The sequence below is a fragment of the Aricia agestis genome, chromosome 4, assembly GCF_905147365.1.
Source record: "Aricia agestis chromosome 4, ilAriAges1.1, whole genome shotgun sequence".
NCBI lineage: Eukaryota > Metazoa > Arthropoda > Insecta > Lepidoptera > Lycaenidae > Aricia > Aricia agestis.
This window is the reverse complement of record NC_056409.1, coordinates 4718663-4733966: the sequence shown is the minus strand read 5'-3', so window position 1 is coordinate 4733966 and position 15304 is coordinate 4718663. Positions and strand designations below refer to the sequence as shown.

The following is a 15304-nucleotide window of genomic DNA, read 5'->3' as shown; positions in this document are numbered from 1 at the left end:
ATAATTTTGGTATTACGTATGTATGAGAATTTCGATGGCACCCGACTTCTTAAGCGCATACGGACAGATTTTTCAGCCTGGATAGGTAGTTTTCAAACTTTCTATCGTGACAATAGTCATAGGACCACAAGACAATCTATTGTTGATATAATTAGTAAGTGGTAAATTTTTAAACTCATATTTTATACTTACAGATTTGTTTTATTGATTATTAAGAAAAAATATTATTTATTTGGCTATTGGTCTCTGTCCGAATGCGAACTAAGTACACAATAATATATTATTTAATTTTTAACGGTTACAACATTGGCGAGTACTCCTGTAACTTTACGATTTGGCACATTCTACTATTTCATATAACAACATTAACAACAAATATAGTCTATATTTAAATAAGATATAGCTCTGATTCAAATATGATACGCAACACTCATATAAGCGATACATACGTCTATATAATATATAAATTATGAAGCAAGGAATCGTTAATAAAAAAAGAAAAATCATTAAAATGTTTTACTTTATATCACATTGAATACATGAAACTAATATCAGACTTGATACAAGACTAAATACAAAACAGCGACCGAAGTACATCAGAGAAATTAACTTATAAGCAAATGGCGGTCCTACGTGATTTGGCCGGGTCACGTCTAGCTCAGTCAATAGATCAAAACTATCATTGACTTAACCCAACCCGACCAAGTAACGTAGGTCAGTGCCTACCTGTAAATCAATTTCCCCGATGGTAAATTTAAAGCAAATATACAACAATCATACAGTCGAAAATACTTTCAATAATATCGTACTAAATAAACAGAATTACATCAATGTAACAAAATGTAACAATTTTGAGCAAAAGGTTACATGAATTGATTTTTTGTCACAAAAAGACATAAAAAGCTGACATAACTATTTCATAACAAAAAGGCAGTTAACATTTTCAATCCCCTACAGCCTAAAATCATTATTATGAAGACATCGATTTTTAAAGAAGCTAGTCAATAATTTCTTATAGATATTATCTATTTCATATAAACACTACATGTACACTTTATAAATATAAGAACAGATTAACTTTCGTTACAAACGGCCAATTTGCACAACATTTGAATTTTGAATTTGGAAAACGTACAACCAATCACGACCCTGCATTGCCGGTCGTCGCTCTGATTGGTCGATTCCAAAGTCAAAAGTATATTTTCGATCGATATAACACATTAACATTTCTGTATGATATGTTCATGTTCTACGCTTATATGACGTCATAAGATGTGTTTTTAACAACCAACGGTTATAATCTATAGCTAGAATATTTACAACACAGATTTTAGCACGTTTGCCACATATTTAACAAAAAATGTGCCATGCTTAGAGTATTGTCTTAAATTAACACAATACACGGTTGGTAAAATTGAAATTATTCTATTACTGATATGATAAATGCACTGAAAAAAGTCAAGTAAAAAGTTTTTTTATCTTTTTTGTTTCGATTTTATTGAATGCCATATTGGTGGCATAATTTTAAACGTCAATAATTTTATTTTTTGTATGATCATACTAGGCCTGTAATAATATTATTTTCTTATTCCGATATACAACTAGGCCTATTTAGTAACGAAGCAGACTAATATTATAATATTTCTTAATTAATTTTTCGCAATTCTTACGCCAGTAGACAATGTACTAAAACCATCAAAATAGCTGCAAAAACAAAATGTACAACTAATATAATATTATAACAGCCGAAAAATTTACTATCCCATAGTAAAACTTTATCTAATATTATATACTTAGTACAAATTATCAAAATCTCAATAAATTAGGTTTCGGTTCGTAAAAGTAGTGTAAAAATGTAAATTAATACTATTCAACTATGTCCGACACACCAAACGTCCTAACATTAAAATTGGTGTCTTAAAATTATTGATTCGAGATATTCTGGAACTTTCTTCGTATTTTCTTTTAGCCCACTATCTTTCTGATCGGAAGACTGAATTCCGAACACGCTTAGGCCTCACAGGTTCATCCTGAATAGCTTCAAATATTTCAACATTTGAATATGGAACAATATTGTGCGTAATGTTTTCTCTCCCTATCACTCGGTATTACAAAGAAACAGACAAAATCTTTACAATAAAAAGTCTATAAAACAGTGTTCAAATGTTTCAAGTTATTATTCATAATATATTGCACTGATTGTAGGTATGTTCTCTGTATCCTGCGTTAACGAAGTTAAGTCTTGCGCACACGATGGACAAACTTGTCCCTGTCCTCTGAATTATTAAAATCGATTTTAATGCATCCAAAATAGAGTCTTACTTTTCAAAGTTTGCGGCAAAGTACTTTATTTCGCACTACTAAAGTCGAAAATCCGAATGAAAACCAGAGACAATTTCGTCACCCGCACGCTGGCTCTTACATACACTTATCACTATCCTATAACTGGTATAATAAATTAACTAAAACTGCAGTAAATGTTACCTTCACAATTCTTCGGTAGACGCTATGGGTGCCTTCAGCAGTGGAGTCCTTGGGCTTCTGGAACCCTCGGTTTTGATGGCTTGGAAGTCTTCGTTAGACAGAGATGCTGGGATAGGCGCGACTTTCAGCTGATGACCGTTGAGCTTGATCTCGGTTATGGAATGTGATCTGCCGTGGTTGACGGGTTTCTCCTTCGCATCGTGGGTGGGGGTTTTCGTGGTTGCCGGTATTCGCCTGTTCGCCTGATCTCTCAGCGCCATTTGGTACGCCACTTCGAACGCTTCGCCTAGCGTGAGGATCACTTCGGTCGCTTGATCCTGGAATATGAAGAGTTTTATGTAGATGCAGAAGAAAATGCAACGATTCCGGGAGAAATTGAAACACAGTCATTTGATGACGTATGGCGTTCCCTAAGCAGACCCAGCAGATACATTTATACTACTTGTATTATCTATTCTGTGCTTATACGATGAACTACTCATAAAGAATGTCAGATAAGCCGCTATTAAATTATCTCATTGAATTCTGGATTTGCTAGATCAACACTGAGGATCTTAAGATAACTTTTGGACTAATCAATAACATAAAAGTGTAACTTAATTCGATGGTCTGCAATATGCAAACACTGAGCAAAATTCTCGCTAGATTTTTGAAACTCCTTAAATCCCACAGTCTATTCCTACTCACCATAGTCGCGACCCTGAAGACATGACAGAAGTGGCTCTTAGTTGTGTGGTCTTTGGTGATGTAGGCGAAGTGTGTGAGGTCGTCCGCGTCCTGACACGCGCAGTGGATGTTGCGGATCTCGTGCTCGCACACCAACTCCTATGAAAGAAGAATCATCAGAATATGCATGTCTAGAAGCTATCAGACGATCGCGTGATTCCATGGGTAGTGGAAAGACCGACTTGAAGGATTACAAAAAATGAATTGGGTGCTAGGAGTAAGGAGACACACCATAATATTATGCTACATACAGTATCAAACAGGATATAAGAATCTAAGTAATAGTCAGAAGAAACCAGATAAAATGTTGCAATTTTAAACTGTATAGGCTGGTTTTACAGTCACGCGTTTCGGCAGCGCCGTCGGAGCGCGCGCGCTCGGATATGTATGGGGGTAGTAGTTGCGTTTTAAAGTCCGCGCGCTTGAGCAGCGCCGTTCGTCCATACGTTTGTTACAGCTTCGAACGCGCGCGCTCCAACGGCGCTGCGAAACGCTCTACTATAAAACCAGCCATAATTATATTATACATTTTAATTTATTGTTAGAATTCATAATATCTAATATCACATTATAAGCAAAATGAGGTGAATTTTCCAAACAACATCCAAGAACTAAGAGCATTAAACTAAGGATACTTCAATACACTTTGTTTTCATTAAAGCTTATTGCCTTGAAACTGCGTAAAAAAAATTGTACAACAATTTTAACGTTAAATATTTCAATTTCTTTTATTCACGCGCCAAAAATATTTATGTTTTTTATTTTAGAATAACACCGGTATTAATTATGACGGCAAACCAGCCGTAAAGAGTTCTAACATGAAATTAATTCTGGTGAAAAATACAAAAAAAAAACAATCCTTTTTCTGAAGAAACACAAAGGCAAGATTGGCGGTGGTCCGATCAAGTGTGAGGGTGATCCATAATTAAAGATCAAGCGAGCAAAGTCAGGGCCGACAAGTTCCCCTGATACACCCCTTATACGCTTGGGTTGATATCAAACAATTTTTGTGTACGAAGATGTTCAGAATATCTTTAATGACGAAAATGTTCCTCCCACTTGCCTTTTAAATATTAAAAAATAATAAAAGGGTTTTAAAATTAAAAAAGGATTCCAAATTTTGTTTAGATTTTTAGGCCTTCTGACAAACGAAACAATTTTGATCAAAATTATTACTACGCGACGGTATCTGCATATATTACAAGCTCTACAATCGTAACCATTTTTGTATGTCAAAAAGACTTACCCTTGTAATAGTATTCAGGAATTTTACCCCCCGATAGCTGATGGATAGGATGATGTCAGGGGAATCCCTGGGTTCTTTGGTCTTCTTCAGCTTCTGTATGGACTTCTTTGTGGACTCCGTGCCGCGTAGCTCCTTAACTACGGTTGAGCCTAGGTACTGGATAAAAAAATCTAGTTAAAGGAAGAGCTGGCAACTTTACTAGTGTTTAGATTTTTTTTTATTTATTTAATTTTGATCCAACTTTATTGTTATAATATATCTTTTACTCTAATACTAAAGTCTACTATGCTGTATATTAGAGAAGCAATGGACTACTTACGTTCGCGACATAAGTCACAGCTCCAGTCACCAGCACGAAGGGCTGATGCTTCCACTGTGTCTTCAGAGCCCCCGGCACTCCCACCATGAGTTCCGAAGGTGCTCTGATCTCCAGATCCGAGGGTCTAGGCGGCTGCGGCGCGGGTCGGTTCTTTTTACTCCGCTTCAGCGTCTCACCGCCAGGTGGCGCTAGGCTTGGCACTACGGGTGGAGGAACTGGCTTCAGGTTTTCTGATGGTGGTAACTTCTCCTTGATATCTTCTTTTAATTGTTGAATATTGTTTTTCTGCAACAATGATAACGTAGGTAGGTAAAATACTCGTTTTGTTGCCAACAGTACGAGTATTTTGTGGTCAAAAAAAAAATGTAGGGTCGCATGGTCAACAATGGATCAGTGGTACACAGATGATCACACATACACCTGCACCATTTATTAATGTAAGAGTAAACGAAATATGTAATCGTGTTTCGTTTGCGAACCCCCTCTCACTCCCGCAGTCGCTGCGCGGACGCGCTCACCGATAGACGCGTGAGCGCGCCATTTTCGTTTTCGGGGAGTAAAAACTACCGATAAAGTAAGTAGAATTTTGTTTACATATCATTATAGTAATGCTGTCTTCCTATTATTTTATTCTAATTGTTTGTGTAGATTAATGTAGTATGTTTGAACATTAACAAAATTACGTAAGTATTTGAGGTTTTTGAGAAATTTACTTTTGAACTGTGTGGTGGCAATATGGTTTACAGTGGATTGATTCACTGTGTACACTATGGATTATGATGCACTGTGTACCCTCAATTACACAACAAGGAACTTAATGGAAGTTTATCTTTACAGAAATGCCGAGGAACAGAGTAGAAGAAAGAAAAGTAGGTGCTCATACACACGAGCAAATGCATGAAGCATTACAGGCCATAAAGAATGGAAAAAGTATAAGACAAGCAGCTGTTGATCATCAGATTCCTTTTACAACACTTCAAAGGTATCAAAGTAAAGAAAAAAATGCACAAAACCAGCTCACAAGGTTGACGCCAAACTACGCGGTGAACCAAGTATTTTCAAGAGACCAAGAGTTAATATTGAAACAATATTACATAAAATGCGCAACCCTGTTTTATGGTCTGTCTGTTAAGGATTGTAGACAAGTGGCGTACGAAATGGCCAAAAATAATAACATCAGAATGCCGAAGTCCTGGACAGATAATCAATTGGCTGGGATAGATTGGCTACGGGGTTTTCGCCAACGACATCGGGATTTGACGCTGCGTAAACCCGAGGCCTGCAGCTTAGCACGAGCATCGGCTTTTAACAGGGAGACAGTCAATCATTTTTATGATAATTTGGAGGACGTGATTAAGCGCCATCCTGCATTTGCGGATGGGACAAGGATTTATAACTTGGATGAAACCAGTACTACCACTGTGCAAAAGACCCAACGGGTTATAGCTCCAAAAGGTAGACGAAATCTCTGCAAGGTGACTAGTGGTGAGAAGGGGACACTTGTCACTACCTGCAACATCATAAGCGCTGGGGGTCAGGCAGTTCCGCCAGTCCTTATCTTCCCAAGAAAAAATACCAACCCTCGCATGGCTGTCGGTACCCCACCTGGATCACTGATTCTGGCAAACCCATCTGGATGGATGAACAGCGAACTGTTTTTAGATGTAATGAAACATTTCATACGAAGAACGGGAACTTCCAAAGAATACCCATCGATTTTAATAATGGATAACCATGAGTCTCACCTTTCCATAGAAGCCCTCGATCTCGCGAAAGAGTCTGGGGTTACTGTGCTTACATTGCACCCACATACATCAGCGCGACTACAACCACTGGATGTTGGTATTCACGGACCTTTCAAGACGTTTTACTATTCCGCCATGAGTTCCTGGATGTTGCGCAATCCTGGATGCCCTGTCACTATTTATGATGTGGGAGCATTAATTGGCCAGGCTTTCGCAAAGTCTATGACACCGTCTAATATAACACAAGCATTTAGAAAAACAGGAATTTTTCCTTTCGATCGACATGTTTTTACTGACGAAGACTTCGCACCGAGCAGTGTTACAGATAGACCTGAAAATGCTCAACCTGTAAATGATTCCAGTGAAGAACGTGCAATCACTGACCAACCACCGATTTTAGAGCTAGAAGAGAACTCACTGCATTTACAAATAACTGACTCTCCAAGACCCTCCACTAGCACTGCTGGAGAAGCATCTACTCGTAGAGGTACAATGAGCCCATCTGTGCTGGAAAATTTGGATGAATATTCAGCAATTCCTTCGACGCCAGTTTTTTCCACTCCCCAAAAATCTGTTTTAACTGATCTATCTAATGTTTCGCCTCGCTCTTTCGATGGTTCTACAAGTCAAAATGCAGTTATTATATCAACTACTGTTCCTGAAAGAGATTCAACTAATACATCTGGAATCAAGTCTCTTATTACACCTGATCAGTTTCGGAAGCCACTTAAAGCACCCACAAGAACTGGAAAGAGAAAGCCGAGAAAACTAGGTAAAAGTCTTATAGCCACGGACACACCTGAAAAAAATGCTATTGCAGAACAGAAAGCAGCCAAAAGGAAGAAAGAAACTAAAACTAAAGGGATAAGAAAGAAAGCTATTCGTCAAGTGCTGCAAAGTGATTCAGAAGATGAAGATGACATAATATTGAACGACGAAACTGACGATGAAGTAGACTGGGTGGAAAGTGAAGAGACCATTATAACAGAGGATTTACTAAGAAAACCACTTGTGCGATTACCAAAGGAAGGTGAATACGTATTGGTACAATTTTGTTCCAAAAACCAGAATATTTTCTTTGTTAGTAAAGTTCTTGAGGAACGAAATCTCGATACTTTAGAATTGTATGTGTCTTTTTTAAGGCACAAAAAGGGTAAATTTGTTATGCCTAATGTCCCAGACTTATCATATGTGAAAGATGACGACATAAGGCTCATATTGCCAACGCCCACCGTCAGTGGAAGTACTGCTAGGCAACAATCATACTATGCATTTCCTGTAGATTTAAGTAACATTAACATTCGTTGAGTTTGTATTTTTTTGTTATTATTATTCTTTTTAAATCTAAGATATTATTAATGGAAGATAATGTTTAAGACTGACATCCAAAATGTGCCATTTAAAGTAAGGATTCTTTTTTATTTTACAATTTCTTAAGATAAGTAAAAATAATTAAAAAAGCTAAAGAAGTGATTTTCAAGAAGTAGATTATAGTAAATGTTATAATACATAAAATATTATTGAATAAAGACTGAAAAAGTACAAAGTTCCTTTAAGTTTATAAGTTTTTACTATGTTAATACACATCCAGTTGATTTTTTGCATTGACTTTTATTACTTTCCTGTTCAGATTTTCTTAGATCCACTGTTCACCAGGGGGTGATCCACTGAGGACTAGGAGTTGTACACAGTGGATCCCACACCCACAATAAAAAAAAAATATACATCTTCCCTATTGTACACTTTTGTTCGCAAAGACCAAGAATATTATAAAGCTTTAGTAACATAGATGCCTCAGGCAATTTTTCGTAAAATTCTGACTGTTAGTTTTAATATTATGACGCGGCAAAAAAAAATGATCCACTGTTGACCATGTTACCCTACACGTTATTATTGAGGGTTAATTTCCAGCTGAACTGACTTAATTTGAACACAAAGGACTCGTTTTCATTTCGACATATCATACAAAAGACAATACAAAGAAAGGCGAGATCAATTTAAAAATATCGAAACAATGCACAATAGAGGGCGAAAAACGGAGCGCTAATTAAATAAAAATGTGTTCAGCGGACCTCGAGGCGGGGCTGAGCATCAAACATTCACACTTGTGAGGTGTAAATCAAATGGTACCTCACATTGTACACGAGCGTGAAATTTTAATTAAGCCTCTACACCAAAAGACAAACAAATAATTGACAGTGTGAGCCAACTAATTTGAGGAGTGCACCATGAATAGACGGCCTTCCGTTGCGCTGCGCCTGAATAGCATCCTTAGTCTAGCTTACTGTTCGCGGTTTAACGAGATAAAGCATTACTATTGAAAGTTGCTCGCTGCTTATGGAATATATTAACCCCGCTTTTTCATTGCATCCCCTCTAGTTTCGCTGAGTGGCGACAAGATTGTTGGAAAGTAGCTTGCGAAAACCCCACCCATAGTTTATTTCCACTTGTAGATAACCTAGGAATATATCGTAATAATCATCAAATTTATATCTATAAAAATATACTACGTGCTAGCTATGTGCCATAGTATATTATATTTTTCAAAATTTTAAATACGTCATAATATTTAACAGAAAAAGGCCGTTTAAATGACGAATACCGCAAAAAAACGTCGTACTACTTTTGAAATATAAAATTAATCATATTTATGAAAATTCAAAATTCATTAAAATATTTTCTTTAGAATTGCACAAGTCGAAACCGACCAATAGTTAGGGCTAGGTAAGGCAGAGTGGCTCACTCGGCGCATGAATGCTAGTGAATAGGCGAATTGGTACTAATTACCCATACAGGGTTGGCCATGTGAGAAATTAAAAAAGACCTCCACTACACGCGCACAAAGCCGTACCTAGCTGGCTTTTACATGGGGCTTTGCTATTACTTGCTTATTTTTTATCTACTTCTATTTGTATTTTATATTACGCATGCTTTTGTATATTTAAAATTCTAGGTAGTTTGCATAGATCTAGTTAGTACCTTAAAGGCCCATTTGTGAATGTACAATATTGGTTTCCTCTACCAATAAACTATTAAAACTTAATGCATATCGAATTTGAAAACTACAAAACTTTATTGAATTTTACTATCATATTATTGCATTAAAATAAAAAGACTGATATTGTGACTTTTTATCAGACTTTTTGATTGAGAATTTGAGACCAAGATTTTTACTAACTAATAAAAAGACACATAATAAAATTCGCAATAAATTCTAATCCAATTTCCACCAGCTACTTTAATATAATGAATAAAGTGTTGCTCACTTTTACCCCATTGACAGCTCGTGGGGTGTTGCCAGGTGTCGTCGCGACACGTGTTGGTAATTAGGCAGGAGATGAGCAATTTAAGAGGGATTACCAATTTTAACACGTCACACACCCGACGACGAGGTTTTAATAATTTAAGTAGTACGCCAATCAAAAAATAATTGAGTTGCTTTAATTACGTTACATATTTTGATACGGGTCGAGATGAAGGTGGATCAAAATAAAGGTTACGTAATACGCCCTTAATAACGAATCGATTGAGCTGAGTGAGATTAGGAAGATATGAAAACACAGATGTGCCTATTTTTTGTGTGTTTAGTCAGTGCAGAATTTTTGTGGGTCTAATAATAGCAGGTGGATATTATAACAAGGACATATAATGTAAGGCACAAGTTTAATATAATTTAATACATCCTACGAATAATAAAAACTGTTATTCGTTGAATACATCGTTAGAAAAAAAGTATATTCCATTCTGGAACTTTAGAAACGTATGAACTAACTATTTTAAGAAGTGGCTCTGAGTAAAGACTGCAAATTAATAATACGATATCATAAATGTATCCTGTCGTTATTGTCATTACGAGCTGAGTTACGACGATGCATTGAGGAGGGATATCCTGTGGACTGTAGGGCATCGAATATTAATGATAAATGAACAGCAATAAATGCTAATTAGCTTAAGTGCATATATTCTGTAGCTATAAGAAATAAAGAGGAGAGGGCTAAGGAAAGAGAGGAAAATCATTGTTTTAAGTTGGGACTTAAAACAATGATTCTCCTCTCTTTTTCAAGACAACCAACATATGGACTTCCTTTAGGTCTGGAAAAAGTTAATGTGGCTAAAATTATTAACAGTCATTAAAAAAATTAACGAATGAGGAATAATATAAGAAGCCTACTTCTTAACCAACTGTTACTGTTATAATAATTTAGGTACTTAAGTCTTGACTCATTGATACTTTAAACTCGCATACTCAGGTAATGCAAAAGTTAAACCATAGAAAAATCTCCCTTAAGTCCCGAAACTTTTAATTAGAATCTAGTAGGGATGGACCCTTGGTCGATTGCTCACTCAAAAATTCCGAGCGCAAGTAGCTGTGTCCTAGCAACTCCCTCGGGATATCCTCTTTAGCTGAGATTGTTCATTTATTGCCCCTACGTGAGAATGATACATTTCACACTGCAATGGACGGTAAACAATAGGCGGATTCAAGAAGATATATTGAGTACATGATGATAAAAATGACACCTTTCGAAGGAACACTTAGTAATTTTTTTAAAGTGTACTTTTTGAAAAGCTAGGAAGATAGCACTGTCACGATTCAGATGACATTATCGCAAAATTTCATAATATTACGCATAGGCACATCAAAATTCTCACACAACTATGCTTCCTTAAGAACCAAATTTTCGCAAAACACCTATAGTTTTAATGTCTTAACAACTTCGGCTTGCGAGTTTTCCCTTTACAAAATTAGTTTAATACAATTTTAAATACTTCTAATAGTTTCCATTCGAGTTCACATAACCGTCTCGCCTTTCGGAAATAGCTATTAAATATGCATGTGAGCGATCGTCTACGTGACGAATTGCCCGCACGAACTGAATATAAATCGATGAACGTTACTTTACCGAAGCCTGCTTCATTTGGAATTTTCTTGAGGGACTTCGTAGAAAGTATTTCGTGAGTACTATTTAAGGTCAGTGCATTGTTTTGACTGATTTACTAAGTAGATCAACCACGACTCCCGTATTTTCACTTTTTTAAGCCATGTTGTCAGCGCTAAGACAACAAAGTTTAAAAACAAAAATGTAAGAGGCTTCTAAATTATAATCATCACCAAGTTGGCTAAACATTCTGGACTCATAGTAAAATTATTCATCATTAATATTATCCTTAGGTCTGAAAAGTCTATTTAAAGCCTTTGTCTGTTTGTCACTCTCCATTATTTCTTTTCATCCAACTGAAAGTAATGCTAAAAAATATCACTTACCAAGTCATTGAGATCAGCATTAATATCTTCTATATTGTTAGTAGGTCCATTGTGTTCTCCAGACACCGAACATAGTATCCTCTTCCTGTGTCCCGGTTTATTTATTTCTAGTACAGCCGTCAGTTCCACCTCCCATATCCTTCTCACTCTATCCATATCTACATACAAATGTTTCCTAAACGTATCATTATATTGCTCTAAATTAATAGTCCTAAGCCACTCTTCCACCGTTTCGTTTTGGTTCTTACTTAAATTATTATTGTTATGGTTATTGCTTATTTCCGTTATTTTAAGAGGTAACTGTGTAGAGGATTCTAGTATTTTCTGTCTGTCGTTCTCTTCGATTCCCATCTCTCGGAGGTCTGTGTCGTTGATAATACCATTCTGTAACAAAACATATTTGATCAAAATTTTATATGTTCATATATAAACTTTTAGCACTTGTATATTATGTGAATTATGTGAAGTTATTTTATTAATTCTGCGCTGAGTAAGAGTTTTAATTAAAGATTAAGCTTAAAGGTGTCACACCTCATGTAAGTGTAGTTGATCATTTACATTGATTAGCGTAACAGCGTCACACAAATGTTTCCAGATAAAGAGGTAGAAGAAATTCAGGGCGAACAAAGAACAAATTAATAATACTTACAATAAATTCAATATCGTCGTAGCCGCTTTCCACGAAAAGAGGCTCGTAGTCGTGCATCCCCAAGCTCGACAGCCAGAGGCCAAGGCTCGAGGCCACGGATGGACTCAGGCTGGACTCGGAGCAGCTCAGGCCGAGCCGGGACGTGAACTCCTGCTCCAGCTCCGACACGAAGACCGACTCCCGGACCAGCTTGCTGCCGAACGAGGCCATGATCTCCGATATCTTCGCCCACTCCTCCTGTTGACAAATAATATGTTTGAGAATTTTGTTGTAATTAGTGATTTGCCAATTTTGCATGAAATAATTATACTAAAAAACTTATATAGGAACATATTCTTATATTACGCTTTAAATATTAATAATCTTCTTACCTGTTTCTAAGGCTTTTTAACAGGAGTTTAACTTTTTAATAGCAATTTTTATTGGTTTAACCTTCAAAAACTGAACACAGGCAAAAAAGACCAGACTAAAAATCTCACTTTAATCAGCACTAACAAAAATAACGTCTGATAAATTGTTTATTTACAGTATTATCGTACTATCTGTCTGAGTGCCTGACCCTGATTGAGGCTAGGGCATCCATGGTGTTGACTCACCATGCTTATATGGACAGCGGTCAATAGCTTATAAATACTGACTGTATATGGGAAGGTATGATATTTAATAATAATAACGCAACGTGATATTATCGACTGGTAAATCCTCGTCTGTCATCCTTTCATTAGCTTCTAACCCTTTAAATTTAAATAGCTCGTCAGTCAGGGATGTAGTATTGTAATGTAATGCTCAAAGTCGAATCTATAATGTTACATTACACGCGAATGCTCCCCGTGAAGAGCAACTTTATCGGTTCTTTACAGAATCACCGATCAAAATGTATGAAATTGACACAAGCGTTCGACAAAATAAATTCGACATTCGACTCTTGTCAATTCCACACAATATTTTGATCGGCAATTCTATAAGGAAGCGATAAAGAAAACGACTTGGCGGCTCAGATATGTTTTAGGAAATATCTGCTGCATCTTCTATGCAGGAGATATTCGTATGGTTCCAGTTTTAAATGGTTATCATTTTGTTATTACTACTCTACGTCCTTAATTCTCTTTCAAACTGCAGAACCCTAAAAACAATACAACGCATCGTAGAAAAATAATGTTACGGCCTTAAAAATATGTTGTAATTAAAAATTAGCGATTAACGAAACATCACATTATTATTCCCATCAATTCTACTTAAAATTTTGTATAAGAACGCTCCTTAAGTTCTCAAAAGGACTGAATTTAAAAGACTCACGAGATTTTCGCATTAAAATACACGTACACGGTACAAATTATTATTGTGCAGAATCCTGTCATGTTATAGCGGCAGGTGTGAGGCATCTGCGGTGAGCACCTGCAACCACCAACTGACGTATGCTAATTTGTACAATTATAATTTAAACTGTATGTTATGTGTACGTTAAAGGGGTACGATTGAGGGCTTTAACACTAGTAAAACAGAACAGTTTTACGCGCGTGTAGCATGATACTATAATGTTTGGCTACTTTAATAAATCACGCTGTATATTTAACACACTATGTAAAATTGTTAATATGGTGTGAATATATTATTAATATTATATGCAGACTGCAGCTTTAGTTTTGCTAGAAAAAAATAGTATGTGTAATTTTATAACTTACTGTAAATTATTACATTAATGTAATTATTTATTAAGTAATAATTATTGCTTTACCTAACCCGACAAGAATTTAAAACCATTTGATTAACATTTCGCTAATTGTTCTTATAAGTCTGACCTATACTTCATAGGGAAATCGTTATAACTTCTAAACTATCTGACTTAGAGCATTGAAGTAAATAATTTATTGAAGATGAAAACCTCTTCTATTTTTTTTAAATAAATAAGAACCAGTTTAATGTGCTAGATTTTTCACAAAAAGCCATTAATTAAAAAATGCACAATTTTTTTCTTAAACTTTGATTTTTCTATGTTTGATTCCACGAAATTTATAACATATTGCCTGTGTAAGCGTAGTCCACAAATTTAGCTATCAAATGAGACCTTTTTTATCTTCATAGGATATTTACATGAGAAGTACTGGTCAGATTAGTGTGAACGCCCGACAAAAACTAAAATGGCTGCCATTTTACAACCGTGAGAGAGAGAAAAAATTTGAGAGCCAATTTGTCGATAAAATATGCCATAGATCATGACATTAAAGGATCGGACACCGCTGTCGGGACACATTGTATAGATTGGTCATTACACAATACAACAGCTGGTGGCCACGAGTAACCTTTGTAAACTATAACAAAATTACTTCCAACAGGTGTTTGTATCGATTTTTTGCCAATCGAGTAATAATAACAAATGTCAGAGTAATAAAAATACAAGATAATGTGGCGGTTTATAAGGTCGTGTGCTTACACCTGCCGAATACCTTGTATTCATTTATTCACATAATCTGTATAATTAAAACGTTCAAGAAATTAAATTAACACTTTGGATCATAAAAATTGTATTGATTTGAATCTAAATTTTTGTAATATTAATTTGCTATTCATCATACATTCAGCATAAATTTGTCCGAAAACATTAGGTTTCCCAAATGTGGGAGAAATTTGGACGCGACTGCCTGTCCGTTTCTCCCTCTCTCTCCGTCTTTAGTTTAAAACATTTGTTATTACTTGCAAAATTATTCAACGTCTATCCATCCACAATTTTGTTATTTTTCCGTAAGTACCATCAGAGAAGTTGATTCATAGGCAGTTGACGGACCGAAGTAATTTGGTCGCGTTACGTCAATTCAATTTGATCGGATGGATGGGTTTGACGTAGTGTTGGTAAAAATAGCATTAGCAATAA

The 15304-nt window shown here is 35.9% G+C and overlaps 1 protein-coding gene across 4 annotated transcripts in view; it reads right to left on the bottom strand.

Moving 5' to 3' along the window:
• Positions 1–245: 245 nt before the first annotated feature.
• The window catches only part of LOC121726575 (ankyrin repeat and sterile alpha motif domain-containing protein 1B-like), a 106264-nt gene continuing 91205 nt past the window's right edge, over positions 246–15304 (bottom strand). For all 4 annotated transcript variants that reach the window (XM_042113988.1, XM_042113987.1, XM_042113989.1 and 1 more), the window contains 6 exons: positions 12436–12672; positions 11787–12170; positions 4776–5060; positions 4457–4612; positions 3172–3309; positions 246–2801 (listed from right to left, as the gene is read on the bottom strand). In XM_042113988.1, coding sequence (XP_041969922.1) covers positions 2487–2801; positions 3172–3309; positions 4457–4612; positions 4776–5060; positions 11787–12170; positions 12436–12672 — 1515 coding nt within the window. In that variant the 3' untranslated portion in view covers positions 246–2486. The remainder of the gene's footprint in view (positions 2802–3171; positions 3310–4456; positions 4613–4775; positions 5061–11786; positions 12171–12435; positions 12673–15304) is intronic.